Below are 17852 nucleotides of genomic sequence, written 5' to 3'. Positions count from 1 at the left end.
ATAATAAATATATATATATATATTTTAAAAGAACTAATTTTAAAATATATGTTAAATCTTTTATGTAATATGCATACCAAGTATATTGGTAACAATTTTAGAAAGAAAAGAAATATATATAAATATGTGTATATATATATATTATGTGGAGCAAATATTAACAGAACATTTTTATGGAACCATTAAATAAATTATATTTATTATTATAAAAGAACAATTTAATGGAATCACAAATTAACACATTCAAAATATATAAAAGTATAAAACTTTTTTATACTTATGAAATTTAAATATATATTAAAATACTTTAACTAATTTATTTCATATTAGTTAAAATGTTACTTAGATTAAAAAATAAGTGTACTAAAATTAAAGCACATTTAAAATAATAATAAAAATATACAAAAATATAAACTAGTTATTAATTATGACAATTAAATACATTAAAATATTTAAACTGGTTTATATACTTTTATATTAATTAAAACATTACTAGATTTTTAAAAAAGATGTATCGACGAAAACACATTCAAAACAATATAAAAAAAAAAGTGTATTGTTATTTAGAAATATACTATATTCTAAAATTCATGAAAAAGAACTTTAGAATGAAAAAAATAATAAATAAAATGTATATATATTAAAATAAAATCTAAGCGTTTCTAAATATTTAGTTTTTTTATATTACATTCAAATTTATGTAAAGTTTACATTTGGAGAGAATGTATTTTAGATAAAAATGAAATAAATATAATAATAATACTAAATTGTAATAATTATAATATATACCAAAAATAATAGAAAATCACAATAATACATATAAATATATAACTATGAACTTCCTTTTGATTCATTTCAAATATTCATGGATTTGAGTTAGATATAAAAATTATAAATCTTGTAATGCTTAAAACATACATTATATGGAAACACACATAAAACATTCTTATATTATTATTTTAAAAATATAATAAATACATAATAATAAAGATTCATTAAATAGAATAATAATATTATTTATTATATATATATATATATATTTCAATTGCAAATCTTATACATTTCAAACTTCTAGGGTTATATTGCACTAAAAAATAATATTATTAATATGAATAGTTTATTAATATATTTTTTTTTATTAATTTTATTCAGGTGAATATATATAAGTTTATACTTTAGAACCCCTTTTATTATTATTATTATTTTTTATTTTTTGTGTTTTTGGTTTTTAAATACACAACTTATAACATATAATTTCTGTGTTTTTTATTTTTCCATTAATTTTTAGATAATATTTAATATTTTCCTTAATTTCGAAAAAAAAAAAAAAAAAACTTATTATTTTAAGGTTTATTTTTTAAAAAAACTTCATTTATTTTATTTTACAATATGAATTGTTTCTTGGTTCCATATATGTAAGATTTATATTTTTCTGTTTTGAAGTTAAAATGTAATTTTATTACATATTTTGTGTTTATATTTTTGAATTTTTTCTAAATTTAACAAGTAATTATAAAACTTTTCTATTTATCTTATTTAAAGAATATTCCAATTTTTTTTTTTTTTTTTTTAAAATATAACTTTATATTTACGTATTAATTTTGTTTATTATTTTCTAATACATGTTACTCTTTTTTAACATTTATTTTTTTTTCAATAATAATATTAGTACTTTTTTCTATTGTTCTAGATTTATTTACTTTTATATTATATTAAAATATACATTATAATTATATATATTTTCCGTGAAATATTAATTGTGTAAATATTATTTGATCCTACATCTATATTAGATATAACTTTTTTTTTATTTTTCTATAATCTGAACTAATTACATTTTTATAATAAATTATTTTATATTTATAATAATGCATTAGACGTTTTTCATAATTTTTGATTTAATCTATAACTAATAAATAAAAAATTATTATGTTCGATTCTATTCAATAACATCTGCGTAAAAATATTTAAAGCACAAATTACTTAATTAAAAAGAAAAATTATTGAATTTAATTATGAACATTTATTATATATATATAATATATATTTATTCATATGTTTTATTTTTGTGTAATGAAATTTTTAAAAATTCCTAATGGAAGAATTTAATAGAATATTTCATTTTAATTATTAACCTCGAAATTGTTTAAAAAAAAATTAAAAATTTATTTACAATAAGATCATTGACGATGTGCACTCAAAGTATATAACACTAAAAATACGTTTTAAACTTGAAGTTATTTTTCAATATTTCTATAAGTATTATATGATAGATATACATTAATAAAAGGTAAATGAAACATGGAAATTTTTATTTTAGTATATATAATTTTTTATATCATCATAAAAATTCTTGTAAAAGGAAAAATACGAAGTCTAATTAAAAATATAATGTATATATATATATATATAAATAAATTTATAAATAACGAAATAAACGCTTTTTATGTAAATATATTATATGAAAATTGAATTTTATTTTCTCAAATATATGGATGGATAATGTTTTTTCCTAAATCAAGGACAACATTTCTTTCGTATTTGCATCTTTCTAATATCTAATATTCATTTTTCATTCTTAATTATCATTATAATGATATATAGAAAGATATTTTTTTTTTTATATTTGTTAAATAAAAAGACAATTTGGAATTATATATTTAATAAGATTATATAATTGTACAAGATAAAAAATTTAGAATTAGCAGAAACTACATTATGTATAGATCATTGCATTGATTAAAAATGTACTTTGTCTATAATACTAACTACATATATAAATATATTTTGGAAAAAAAAAAAAAAAAACATATATATATATATATAAGGTATCTCTGAAATCATTAACATAAAATTCACTTATTTATATTATCTACATGTAGTTTATATTATTTTTTTTTATTTTTTTTTTGGAATTTAATATAAATGCACCGTTTTAAAGTTTCATTTGTATTCTTTAATATTATATATAAAAATACGATTAAATATATATTTCTTATTTTAATCTGAAGTACTTTAAGATATCATAATTTTTCTATTACAATAGTAATCATATATTATTCTGTATGTTTATTAATGAAATATTTCATTTTCATATTAATATTAAATATGTAAAAGATATTACATAAATAATTTTTTCTTTTCTACCTTACAATAATTTATTCATAGATATATATAAGTAATTCTACCATATAAAAATAGTAATTCAATATACATTTTTTGTTGGAGCTGTGCTTTTTTTATAATAACATGAAAGATAAAAATTAGAATTTATTCTATATAATTTCCTTTTTTTTTTTTAATATTGTTAATTTTATACATATATCAGTTAATTTCAATAAAGGTTGAATTAAATATAGTTTTAATTCATAAGAATATTCATTTTAATAGAAAAGACAGTAATAAATATATAAATGGAATTCTCTATATATATCATATATTTTTCTTCGTAGTTCTAAAGTTATTTAGTATTTATTATAAACTTTTGTCCTAAATATGTCTATATTTTTTATTCATATTTTATAATTTTTTATATGTTCATGAACTTTTTTTTGTTTTATATATGAAAAATATTATATAACAAAGAACAGATGAAAAATAAATGATTTCTAATTCTTATTTCGCAATATAGCAAACTTATGTTATGTTAATAACGAAATAATGAAAGTGATACCAAAAAATATATACTTAAAAAAGTTCAATATAAAAATTACATAATGATGCGAATGTCATATAATAACATATAATAAAATATTTCACTTTACAAAAAAAAAAAAAAAAACCTTTAAATATAAGTATGCAAAATAATAAGCTATCATTAAAACATTTACATAATAAGAAAACTAATATATGATATAAATAATTATATTTAAATAAATATTTATAAAAAAGATAAAGATTAAATAATAAATAACAAAATATAAAACATATTAAAAATTTATGTATACATATTATATATATATATATATGTATATCAATAAAAAAATCAATTGTATTATTTAATGTATTATAATTTCCATATAAAAAAGTAATAGTATATATAATTATTTAAAATAAATTATATTATAAAATATAAAAACATAAATTTCCAATGTGTCAATATAAATAAATTTTTTATAATTAAAAAAATATAATAATAAATATATATTAATAAAATTTAAATAAAATAAAGAAAAAATAAAATTAAATAAAGAAAAATTATAAATTATTAATAATTTTAAATATAAACTTTAATATTTATATTTAAAATAATTTAATTAATTATTATAAATAAAATAATTTATTTAAAATATATTTAAAAATATAAAATTAATATTTTAAAATTATTTTATTTAATATAAAAATAAAAATTAATATATAAAACATTTAATTAAATAATATACACACAAAAAAATTAATTTAATAATAATAAATACATAATATAAATTAATTAATAATAATTATAAATAAAATATATATTTTAATTATAAATATTATTAATTAAATATAAATTTAACATTTAATAAAAAATTAATTAAATTTATTTAATAAATATATTATTAATTAAATATAAATTTAATATTTAAATAAAAATGAATTAAATTTATTTAATAAATATATAATTTAATTATAAATATTATTAATTAAATATAAATTTAATATTTAATAAAAAATAAATATAAATTTAATATTAATAAATATAATAATATAAATAATATAAATAAAAATAAATTTATTTTATTTAATTAATATATAATTATTTAAATATAAAAAGAATATTTAAAAATAAAATTAATATATATATAATAATATATTAAAATTAATTAATTTAATTTTAATATTAGTATATTAATTAAATATAATAATATTTATTAAATATAATAAAATTTATTAAATATAAATAAAAAATAACATATTAATATATTTATGTTAAAATAATAAATTAATTAAATAAAATGGATATATAATAATAATATATAATTAATAAATAAATAAATATTAATTTTAAATTAGTTTAATATATTATTATTATAAAATATATACTTAATATATTAATTATATTTTAATAATTATTAATATATTTTATATAAATTTATTATTTAATTAATTACATATATATTTATATATATATATATATATCATATTTTAAATATAAATTATTTTATTAATTAATTAAAATATATTATTATAATTATATATATATTTATTTATTTAAAATATATAAAATAAAATAATTAATATTATATTAAAATATTATAAAGTTATAATTAAATAAATAATAATTAATTAAATGTGTAATATATTATTTAAAAATATAATTAACTAATTAATAAAAGAAAAATATTTATATATTAAAAATATAATAAATATATATTTGTCTTTATTTTAATAAATATATTAATTTATTATATATATTATTTTATTAATAACGTTATTAAAATAAATAAAATAATTATTATATATTAATTAAATTAAATAATTAATTTATTTTATTATTTAATTAATTTATTTTATTATTTAATTAATTTAATAATTTTAATTTTATTTATTATTATATTTTTATATATTTAATTATTTATTACCTTATATATTTATTTTATTTATTAAATAATTTAATTTATTTATTATATTAATTTTTATATTTAATTATTTATTATATTATTATATTAATTTATATATTTTTTTTATTTAATTTATTTAAAATATTATATTTATTTATATATTTAATATATTTTCTTTATTATTTAATCTATTTATTTAATATAATATTTTAATTTATTTAACTATTTTATTAATTTATATATTCTAATATTTTATTTATTTAATTTAATTTAATTAATTATATTATTTATTAATTTATATATTTTAATATATTGTTTTATTTATTTAATTTAATATATTATTAATTTATTATTTTATATATTTTAATATTTTATTTTATTTATTTAATTTAATATATTATTAATTTATTATTTTATTTATATAATTTAATTAATTATATTATTTATTAATTTATATATTTTAATATATTATATTATTTATTTAATTTAATTAATTATATTATTAATTTATTATTTTATATATTATATTATTTATTTAATTTAATTAATTATATTATTAATTTATTATTTTATATATTTTAATATATTATATTATATTATTTATTTAATTTAATTAATTATATTATTATTTTATATATTTTAATATTTTATTTTTATTATTTTATATATTTAATATAATATTTATTTTACTTATTTAATTTAATTAATTATATTATTACTTTATTTATTTATTTAATTTATTATTTATATTATTATATTATTCCATTTATTTATTTAATTTATTACATTTAATATATATAATACAAAACATAATATATTCTTTATATATTGATTAATACAAATGTGTATTATAATTAATTATTAATAAGAACATTATATAATGATAATATAAAATATTAAAATTAATGTAAAATATACTAATATATATATATAAATGAATTAATATATATTAAATTATTATATTATCCCTTTTTAAGAAAATATTTCTAAATATATTTTTAATAGTGTTAATATAATTAAGGAATATTATTTATAAAAGTACCTTTAATACAAAAATTATAATTCGTAATTTCAAATAAATATTTAGAAATATCTAAGTATTATTAATGAGAGTAATTCAATAAAGAAATATAATACATATAATTTTTTTTATTGAATTATTTGAAATAGTTATTTCTATTATACACGCTAGTAATAGAATAATTGTTGTGTATCTTTCTCTTTTATTTAAGATTAAGTTATGACAAATATGGAACTTGGTAATTTATGAAACAATTTATTAATATATATATTTTATATGTATACATAATTTTTTCTTTTTCCTCAAAAATTTATTACTATTTTAGTATGAAATTAATAAAATTCAAAATGTTCATCACATTTTCCTTATCTCCATGATTCTATTTATATTTTATAAATATGACATTTAGCAAAATTATAACATATATTATTAAATAGGAAATTAATTTTTCATCATATTGTAATATAATAACAAAAAATAAAATTGTAAAACTCTAGAAAATACATAAGACAAAAAAAAAAAGTGTAGAGTACAATTATATATAAATGTTTTCTCATTTTACAAATAACTAATATAAAATATATAGATAAAATATCAAATTTTTATATTGATTATATTTTCATGAAAATATAATTTATGTTTAACAATGTATAAATTTTTTTTGTCAAATTTGAACACCCAATTTATTTTACCTTTAGTAGATTTAAATATGTAAGGGGAATACTATATTCTATAATCATCGGTATGGTTTTATTTTTTTTTTTTTTGCCCCTTTCATTTTTTTCTTTGAATAAACATTTATTTAAAAATATATATGTATATCTATATATTATTTTATATTTATTAAAAGATATAGAATAAAATAATGTTATATTCATAAATATATTGATGGCAGAATATATAACATTCAGTAACCACAAAAAATCCATATATTTTTTATTATTATTCTGATATGAATTTTTTTAATTCTTAAAAAAGTAACATGTTTTAGTAAGAGCATTAATAATATTTATATAGACATGGAAAATTATATATAAAGGATATAGAAGGAACAAAATAAGTTTCTTTTGCTTTTTTATACTCATGATACTACCTCGAATTTTATTCATATTTTAATTATTGAATCTAAAGTATATAATTTTATATTTTATAGAAATATAATAAATAATCACACCTTTTTAAGTAAAACTTTTTTTTAAATGGTTATAATGTCTGCACAATTTTGTAAAAGAAGTATAATGGCATAAAATATCTTTTACAGACCTATAGATATAACATATTTCAGGAAATAATATGTTATACACAACAATTTCATATACCATATAAAATGACCTTTAGAAATATAACGTGATACTATTTGGTAAAAAAGAAGATAAAAAAATATATATTTTCTTTTTAAATAAAAGCATATATAATTATAAATTTTTTTAAGAAAAACATATAAATGAGCAAATTGAGATATTTAATAATAAATATTGAATGATGAAATTTTAGACATATAATTAAAAAATATAAATATATTACTAAGTAAATATATTGTCCTAATTATATATATATATATAATAAATATTTTGTTTTTAATCTAAAATATATTTACAATGAAATAAATAAAAGTTGTTTCATTATTTTAGACACATTCAGGAATTTTTTTAAAATTAAATTGAAAATAAAAGAAATAGTGTTATACGTTTTCAATTGTAAAAGAATAAAGAAATATTATTCTTAAAGATTTTTTTGAAAAACAAAATAATATTTCTTTTCTATTATGTTTTTATAGATATAATTAAAACTTAATTCTTAAATTTTAGAAATCTAAATAACCTCATATATTATTTTTTCTTTCTTTTCCAGTTTTATATATTGTTCTACAGTGTAATTTTAAAATATTGTTATGATATTGTGTAAAATATATATATTTTAATATAAGTTAGAACGATATATAATCTACAAATTATTTCGAAATGAAAAAATAGAATGTAAACATTAATATATGCATTTGTTCAGTTGAGAGAAAAAAAAAAAAAAATAAAGTTTTCATAATATATATATATATATATATATATATATATTTGTGTCTATTATATTTATAAATTATTATTTTAATAATAATATATAAAAAAATAAAAGTACAAAAAAAAAAAAAAAATGAAATTTATTTTGTATGACGTTATTACTTAATTTATATATATATATGTGTTTTCTGAAAATTCTGTTTTTGATAAAAGAAAAAATATTATATTTATATTTATGAAAGTGCATTTTTGTATAAAATATTTTATTACAAATTAAAATTGATATATTAACTTGGACTTTTCTTAATTATTTAACGATTGAATTATATCTATAAGACTTTGCTTAAACGATGGTATATTTAACTCATCAAAATTATTTTCCAAAACAAAATGTGTTGCTACATTTTCAATTTCATTATTATTCAAAATATAGAATTCTTGTCTGTCTTCAATTATTTTGTTATTTTGTTCATTCATTTCTTGTTCTTTTCTCAACAAATCTGTTTGAGAATATATTTCTTCTTCTAGATTGCTTATAAATGAATAATTTTTATTCCCTTTTGTAGAATCTTTATGTTTTTCATCATTTAATTTTATTTTTAGTTCATCTCCATTATCTAATTTGATACTATTAATTTCACCACTTAACAATTTTCTCATTGCCTTGGCTGCATTTTCTGTTTCATGAAAATTTATATTATTTCTATTGTTGTTTCCTAATACAACGCTATTCAGAAAGAAGAACAATATTATTATGGGACATAATACAACCAAACTGTTATTAAGTACTTTCATTTTCCTTAAATTAGAGCAAAAAAAAAATTAAAAATAGAAAAATTTTAAATAATATAAAACAAACAAATTTTATAAAAAAAATTTTTTAGACATATATATTTTTTAATAATATTGAAATAATGAAAGATTTAAGTTTATTTAGAAATTATGAAAAATAATTAATTTAAAAAAAATAAATTCTTATAAAACATAATTTGTTTGAAAAATATAAAATAAAATACTTTTAAAATATATAAATTTTGTTTTTAACTAGCTAAAACAAATTTTCTTAAAAAAATAAAAAATAAAGCCTTTTTGACAAAACATATCACAAAAGTAGAGATAGTAATTTTATATTATATCTATATAGAGTTTTTTTTTTTTTTTTTTTTTTTTTTTTTTTTCTATAAACTAGCTAAATTTGTGTTGTCAGCTAAAACGAAATGGTGATATTTTTTTTTTTATGATGAAAATAAAAAAAAAAAAAAAACATATAAAAAGACAACTGTTTTTAGTTATATTAGAAAGAAGCAGTTAATAACATTCCATTTTTTGCATCTCAATTTTGAGTTCATGTATTATAATAAATAAGAATATATATTATTAATTGTCTTTTATATTTATTGCTATATTAAAAAGTTTGACATTTCCTTGTTTTCTGAAAAATATCCCAAAAAGAAAAAAATAGTACTATGTATATGTATATATATATATATATATTTATATATGTATATATTTATATTTGTTTATTTTCCCTTTGAAACAATTTAATATCACAATTTAGTAGACCATCCCTTTTTTAATTAAAACATATATATAATACATAATGTATTTATAATATGGTTTGGACAATACAAATATATGCATTGGAAGAATAATTATATATATATTTTTTTTCGAATTCTACAAATTCTTTGTTCAACTTAACAAGAACACGTTGTTTTGTGAACTATATATTTATTAGTTTAATTTTATTAATTATGATGTTATTCCACACAAATATTAAAAAAAAATGTATTATAACACCATATAGATTACTATAATATATTTTTATATTAAATATGTATAGTTTTATAAAAATTCAGTAATATTAATATAATATTTATTTCTCAATTAATATATAAAACTAGCATAGAAAAAGTGTATAGTATTTTATAAGATATATGAATAATACTATAATACAAATTTAAAAAAAAAAAAAGATAAAATAACAAAATAGTGGTAACGTAAAGAATCCAAAGGGATATATTTTTTAAGGTTTCATTTAAGTTCTTCGTTAAATAAATAAATATATATACAATACAGTTTATACATTTGTTTTTATTTTTTCCCTTTCATAATATAAAAGAGAATATAATTTAATTATTAATGATCAGAAATAAAATATATGATATAACAAAAGTAAATAATTATTTATTTAATTTTATGATATACCGGGTTCATATTAAAACGAAAAAAAAAAAAAAAAAATGCTAATATAATTTTTGTACATTGTATTGTACGCAATAAAAAATACAATTCGTTATTGTTAACATCAACATATATTTGTGTTTATATTTGTGTTTATATTTGTATTTATATTTGTTTTTATATTTTATTTTATTTATTATTATTTTTTTTTTTAATAATTCTCTAATAGCATTATTCTTAAAATAAAAAAAGAATTTATAGGAATATAACAAAATAAAAAAGTAAAAATATGAAATTAGTTTTTCATTATATTAAATATATAAATGTTTTATTGTATATATCTAATATTTTTTTAAAAAGTAATAGTCTTAAAATATATAAAGATTTAAGATATATTAATACTTTAAATAAATATAAAGGATTACAAATAAAAAAAAGAAGCAACTTGAAAAAAAATCATAATATAATGAGAATGGAAGATAATGAGAGTTCATTTATTGATATAGGATCAAACTTAACTGATAAAATGTTTGACGGTGTTTACAATAGTAAAAAGCATGAAAATGATTTACAGAAGTAAAAAAAGAAAAAAATTAGAAAATGAAAAAACTTTATGATACTCAAAAATATATACATAATATATATATATATATTATATGTATAGTTGTATATTTTGAAACCTTTCCTTTTTCTTTTCATCCTTACACATTTCATATAAAAAATATATATATATATATATATATTTATTTATTTATTTATTTTTATTTTTATAGCGTTTTAAATAGAGCAAAAAATAATAATGTTGACAAAATTATAATAACATGTACTTGTCTTGCTGAAATTGATAAATCCTTAAAGATTTGTGAAACTTATGGTTAAATTATTTATATATATATATATATATATATATATATATTTATTTATTTATTTATGTTTTTCTCTAATTGTTATTGTTATGATGATTTTATATTATATTATATTTATTATTTTTGTTTTTATTTTTTCTTTTTTTAGATCCTGAAGGAAAATTTCTTTATTTAAGTGCTGGTGTACATCCAACAAACTGCTATGAATTTATTGATAAAAATAAACATGAAGAAAAAGAAATTATAGCTAAAAAGGAATATGAAGAATTTATTGAGTATTTTAAAAATAAACAAGTTGATAACTCAAAAATGGAAAATGATAATAAGAAAATATGTGATGATAAAAAGGATGTGAATAATTTTAATGAAATATTACTAGAAAAGAGTTTGGATACTATTCCTGGTTTTAAGTATAATGAAAAAGATAAAGAATATTTAGAGAACTTAAAAAATAAAATTATAAAGTATCCTAATCGAATTGTTTGTATTGGGGAAATAGGATTAGATTTTGATAGATTATATTTTTGTTCTAAATATATACAAATTAAATATTTCATATTTCAATTAAAATTAGTACAAATGTTTAATTTACCAATGTTTCTACATATGAGAAATTGTTCAGAAACTTTTTTTAAAATTGTAGATATATATAAATTTCTATTTGAAAAAAATGGAGGAGTTATTCATAGTTTTACAGATAAAGAAGATATAGTTCATAATATAGTACAAAATTATAAAAATTTATATATTGGTGTAAATGGATGTTCTTTAAAAAGTTTGGAAAATATAAATGCTGTTAAAAAAATACCTTTAGATCATTTATTATTAGAAACAGATGCTCCATGGTGTGGTGTCAAAAAAACACATGCATCATACGAATATATTAAGGACACATATGAAAAAAGAGCTTATACAAATTTAAAAAAAATAAAAAATATAATAAAGTGTGATGATAGTACTATTTTCAAGGAGAGAAATGAACCTTATAATATAGCGTAATTTTTAAAATTAATACTTATAAATAATATTATATATATATATATATATATATATATATATATATAGATATAGATATAGATATATAGATATAATGTTCATGAAACGTAAATAAATAAATATATAAATAAATATATAATATATTTTTTTTTCATATTAGAAAAAATATATATATTTATATATATTCTCTTATTATATTTAAAAGAATTCTTTATTTTCAAATATATATATATGTGATGTACATTTTTTATTATATAAAATGGGAAATATATTTATATATATAAATATATAAATGTTTTATTATTTTATTTATTGTTTTATTGTTTTATTGTTTTATTTTTTTCTAGAGATATTGCAGAAATCACATATAAAGTTAGAGAGGAAGCCATGCCTTTTAATTTATTTTGTAAAAAGTAATATATATTAAAAAATTATATAAAAACATTTTTTTTCAATGTTTAATTTTTCATGTATATACCTATATAAATTAGTATTATAATTTCATCTATATGTTAATATTATATAATCATATCTAAAATATTTATATATATAAAAAAATATAATTTTTAAATCATTAGAATATTTATATATATATAATATATATATTTATTATATGTATAATATATAATAAAATTATTAATATGTTAAAAAAGTATGTACTTAAAAGTAAATTTTTTTTTTTTTTTTTTTTTTTTTTTGTATATAATAATAAAATATTATAAATATATTTGAATAAGTTTATATATATATATTTATATTCATATTATTATTATATAAATATATATAATTAATTTATATTTTTTTAATTTTTATAATTTTAAAAAGAATCAGATGTAACACTTTGAATTTGTTCAAGAAACTGAGGTAATTTCATATACAAAAAAATAATAATAAAAAGAGTACGCGTTTAAAAGATTATTAATGATGAATGAAAGAACTGGTATATTATGAAAAGAAAACAAATTATAATAAATAATAAAATATATATTAAACATACAAAAAACATATAAAAAAAAAAGGAGGGTATTATAAAAAAATAAAGTTTAAAATTAATTTATAATATGGAAAATAGCAGTAAAACAATTTCTCAAAATACAATAAAAGCACATGTCGAAGCGGTAAAATTAAAAACCTCATTTGATTTATTTATTTGTGTTTATCATTTTTTTTGTTATTTTGAAACAAAATGGTTTCTATCTATTGTAGCTATGTATAATATATATATATATATATATTTTTTTTTTTTGATTCATAGAATGATGAATGTAAAGAAAAAAAAGAAAAATATTTAAAATGTTTTAATAATTGGTATAAAAACAATTTCCTCAAAGGAGACTTAACACAAGCTTGTGACGATTATTATGAGGATTATCAAATATGTGTTATGGTAAGGAATCCAAAAAAAATTAAAACATATAATATATATATATATTTTTATACACATCCTGTATTTTTTATTAATTTCTTTTAGAATGATTTAAATAAAAAGGGATTAGGTCACCTTAGTAATGTAGAAAAAGAGAAATAGATGCAGTGAAACAGATTTATAATAAAAATAAGCATATTAAAATTATTATAAATATTATGAAACGTTACATTTTTTTTTTTTTTTTATGTTATTTTATAATTTTATTATTTCTTCATTTCATAATTTTTTTGTTTTATTATATATTTGTATATTTGCTTATTAATTTTATAAATATAAAATATATTCTATGATATATATATAATAGTATATATGTATATATTTTTTTTAATGTTCAATTTATATTTAATTAATTCATATATATATATATATATATATATATATATATTCCCTTTTTCGAGAAATATAAAAATTTATCTTTTTTTTTTTTTTTACAACTGTTTATATATATATATAATATATATATATATAATGTATTAATAAAAATATCGAAAAAAAAAAAAAAAAAACTATACATATAAATTATAATTAAACAATAATTAGAAAAGTTTATACAACCTTTTAATAACAGTTTCTTGCAAATACGCCATATATTAAAATAACACATAAGAAATATAATTCAAAATAAAAAAGGTTGCACAAACAAATGAAAACAAATAATAAGGGGGAAGGAAGAGAATGAAACAATGTTTAATTAAACAATAAAATAAATTAAATGAATATTTAAAAAAAAAAAAAATATATATATATATATATATAATAAAAAAAAACATGAAAAAAAAAATATATGTAAATGAAGAAATAACATATAATATAATTAAGGAATGATATGTAGACATTAATAATATAATCGTATGATTTTAATTTTTTTTATTGTTTTATTGTTTTTTCATTCTCCTATTATATATAATATAGTTGAAATGTTAATCTTACCTCCATATAAAATTCTTTTAAATTTATAATTACAAGGAAGGAAGATTCATTTGGGTTCTTTGGTAATCCACAAAATATTTTAACATGACCAACAGGACAAGCATACTATATTATATATATATTATTTTTCCTCTTTATGTAGGAAAAAATATATTATGATGAATATCTATCTGTACATATAAAAATGTTTAACCACATGAAAAAATTAATGGTTTTTAAAAATTAACACAAAACATAAAATACACACATACAAACACATACATATATATATATATATATATATATATATGTTGAGTATTTTTATATTTGTTTGTTATTTAAATAATTGCTATTATTATTATTACTACTATTATTATATTCATATTCATCATCGGTATTTACGGATTTAATACATGTACTACTTTTACTATCTTCATATATATCATTAGAATTTAAGGAATACATATATTTTTTTTTATAATCCTCATTATTCTTTAATCCATAATCAATTTTATTTTTTTTTTCTATTATAGCTGATCCATTCATTTTATTATTTACACAATTAGTTGGTGCATTTATATCATTACTTAATAAATTATTATTATTATTATTATATATATCTATAGGATAGTTCATATTACTGTCGTACATATAATCTGGATAAATATTATTAAGTTGATTACTAGCTACATTAACAGGAAGGTATATATAAGGGTTAGGCATATTTTGATTATTATATAAATAAAACAAATTCATATCTAGGTTGTATTTGTAAACATTGTAATTTCCTAAAAAATAAAAATAAAAAAAAAAAATAAAAAAAAAAAATAAAAAATAAAAAATAAATATATTTTTTTTATCATATATTCATATAAACTCAAAAACACACGCACATATATATATATATATATTATATTATATCAATTTAGATTTACCTAGATAATTTTGTGGAGGTACTATGTTTGGATAATTATTCATTTTTAAAGAATCCTTTTTACTAGCTGCAAATTCTGAGCCCTTATTATTTTTATTGTAATTCTTTTTAGCCTTTTCATTTTTTTCCTTTCCCTGTTGATTTTTTTTGTTATTGTATACATTCTACAAATATATAATAAAAAAGAAAATAAATAAGGATACAGCGCATAAACACAAATAGTACACATTATAAATATGTAAAAATATATATATATATATATATATATATGCACATTTTTTTTTTTTTTTTTTCAAAAGCATACGGATAAGTTTCTTATAACGAGAGATGTGTTGCTGGGCAAATCTAGGAGATCCTTTAATTTTTTACTAAAAAAAGAAAAGAAGAAAAAGAGAAAAATAATTGGACATATAATATTTTTAAAAGCTTATACATATACATATATATATATATATATGTTTATATTTATATTACATCAATATATTTTTTAGATAGTTTGAATAATTTTTCATCCATATTTTAAAAAACATTTCATTATCTCTTATGCACAATTGTAGACCACACAAGTCGATTAAGCTAAATTCTTCTCCTATTGCCAAAAGAACCTACAAAATAAATTAATAAAAATAATAAAACATAACTACATATATATATATTAAATAACTAATATATCTCCATTTTTATTCTCTTTCCTAGTTGTTAAATAAAAAAACATTTTTATCTTCTTAAAAATATCATATATATATATATATATATATATATTTGTTACCATTTTTTCCCATATTAAATCAACGTTGTCATTTTTAAAATGACTGGCATTTTTAACGGTACAAATAAAACCATTTGGATATTCCTACATTGAAAAAAATAAAAATAATAAAGCATACACATATAATATTATATATATATTTATATTTATTTATTTGTTCATTTTATTTGTGTATACGTCAAATAGGGGTCTAAAATTATGTTTAAAAAGATAAATGTTGTAGTATTCTTTAATAGCGGAAGGCGATTTCATATATTTATAGTTCCTAAAAAAAGGGGAAAATAAATAAACATACATAAATACATAAATACATACATACATACATATATATATATATATATATATATATATATATATATATACATTTTTTTCCCGTTTTATAAGTACTTGTAAAATTTTTCTATCGTATTGAAAGTATCCAGTGATATAATTTTTCCCACGCATTGTTCATTTTCTTTTCTAACCTCATTATCAAACAAAAATAACCACACATTTTGTAAATAATTTTCATTCTAAAAAGGTAAATAATATATAAAAAAAATAAAAGATTAATATATATATATATATAATATTTATATGTGCGTTTTTTAAAATTATCTTTATTTCATCATTTTCATATAATTTTTATTTTACAATATTGTACTTACTTTATTTTTGTTTACATGATTTTTCTTTATATTATTATTAATATACACATTATTATTGTATTTCTTTTCATTGACCTTCTTTTTATTATTCTCATTTTTATAGGGTTCATTTAAATGTTTTTTGTATGTATTCTTTCTTTTTGTATACTCGTTACTATTATTATTACTATTATTACTATTAATATCATTATTATTAGTACTATTACTATTAATATCATTATTATTAGTACTATTACTATTAATATCATTATTATTAGTACTATTACTATTAATATCATTATTATTATTATTAGTAGTATTATTTTTTTTTCCTTTATTATTTATTATTATATCTTTTTTTTTTTTCATATGGTCTCTTATGTATTCTTTATTATTGTCTTTTTTTTTTCTTCTTATATCTTTTATATTATATCCATTCATTTTAATTAAATTGTTATTCTTATCTTCTTTAATTATTTCATCATTTGGTTTTGTTATATAGTTTTTATGTTTTGTTAAATAATTTTTACGTTTTGTTACATCATTTTTTATTATATCACTTTCAT

The 17852-nt window shown here is 14.3% G+C and overlaps 4 protein-coding genes across 4 annotated transcripts in view; 2 read left to right on the top strand and 2 right to left on the bottom strand.

Annotated features, from left to right (window-relative positions):
- Positions 1-8876: 8876 nt before the first annotated feature.
- Positions 8877-9368, bottom strand: PADL01_0109600 (conserved Plasmodium protein, unknown function; the record flags this gene model as incomplete). Its single annotated transcript, XM_028685558.1, has 1 exon — positions 8877-9368. The coding sequence occupies one exon, from the start codon at positions 9366-9368 to the stop codon at positions 8877-8879; it is 492 nt and encodes a 163-aa protein (XP_028536217.1).
- Positions 9369-11046: 1678 nt separating this feature from the next.
- PADL01_0109500 (TatD-like deoxyribonuclease, putative) lies at positions 11047-13487 on the top strand (the record flags this gene model as incomplete). The annotated part of the gene is made up of 5 exons (XM_028685547.1): positions 11047-11333; positions 11531-11631; positions 11772-12618; positions 12967-13032; positions 13445-13487. The coding sequence occupies 5 exons, from the start codon at positions 11047-11049 to the stop codon at positions 13485-13487; spliced, it is 1344 nt and encodes a 447-aa protein (XP_028536216.1).
- A 193-nt stretch (positions 13488-13680) lies between these two features.
- Positions 13681-14147, top strand: PADL01_0109400 (conserved protein, unknown function; the record flags this gene model as incomplete). Its single annotated transcript, XM_028685536.1, has 3 exons — positions 13681-13737; positions 13875-14006; positions 14091-14147. The coding sequence occupies 3 exons, from the start codon at positions 13681-13683 to the stop codon at positions 14145-14147; spliced, it is 246 nt and encodes an 81-aa protein (XP_028536215.1).
- Positions 14148-15278: 1131 nt separating this feature from the next.
- Positions 15279-17852, bottom strand: part of PADL01_0109300 (conserved Plasmodium protein, unknown function) — a gene marked incomplete at both ends in the record, with an annotated part of 2995 nt that continues 421 nt past the window's right edge. The window contains 8 exons of the mRNA XM_028685524.1: positions 15279-15745; positions 15893-16055; positions 16196-16259; positions 16366-16496; positions 16661-16744; positions 16838-16925; positions 17048-17172; positions 17308-17852. The exon at positions 17308-17852 is cut by the window's right edge and continues 421 nt beyond it. Coding sequence (XP_028536214.1) covers positions 15279-15745; positions 15893-16055; positions 16196-16259; positions 16366-16496; positions 16661-16744; positions 16838-16925; positions 17048-17172; positions 17308-17852 — 1667 coding nt within the window. The remainder of the gene's footprint in view (positions 15746-15892; positions 16056-16195; positions 16260-16365; positions 16497-16660; positions 16745-16837; positions 16926-17047; positions 17173-17307) is intronic.

Source organism: Plasmodium sp. gorilla clade G2 (genome assembly GCF_900097015.1).
Source record: "Plasmodium sp. gorilla clade G2 genome assembly, chromosome: 1".
In the NCBI taxonomy this organism is placed as follows: Eukaryota; Apicomplexa; class Aconoidasida; order Haemosporida; family Plasmodiidae; genus Plasmodium; species Plasmodium adleri (nom. inval.).
This window is presented reverse-complemented; position numbering and strand designations above follow the sequence as displayed.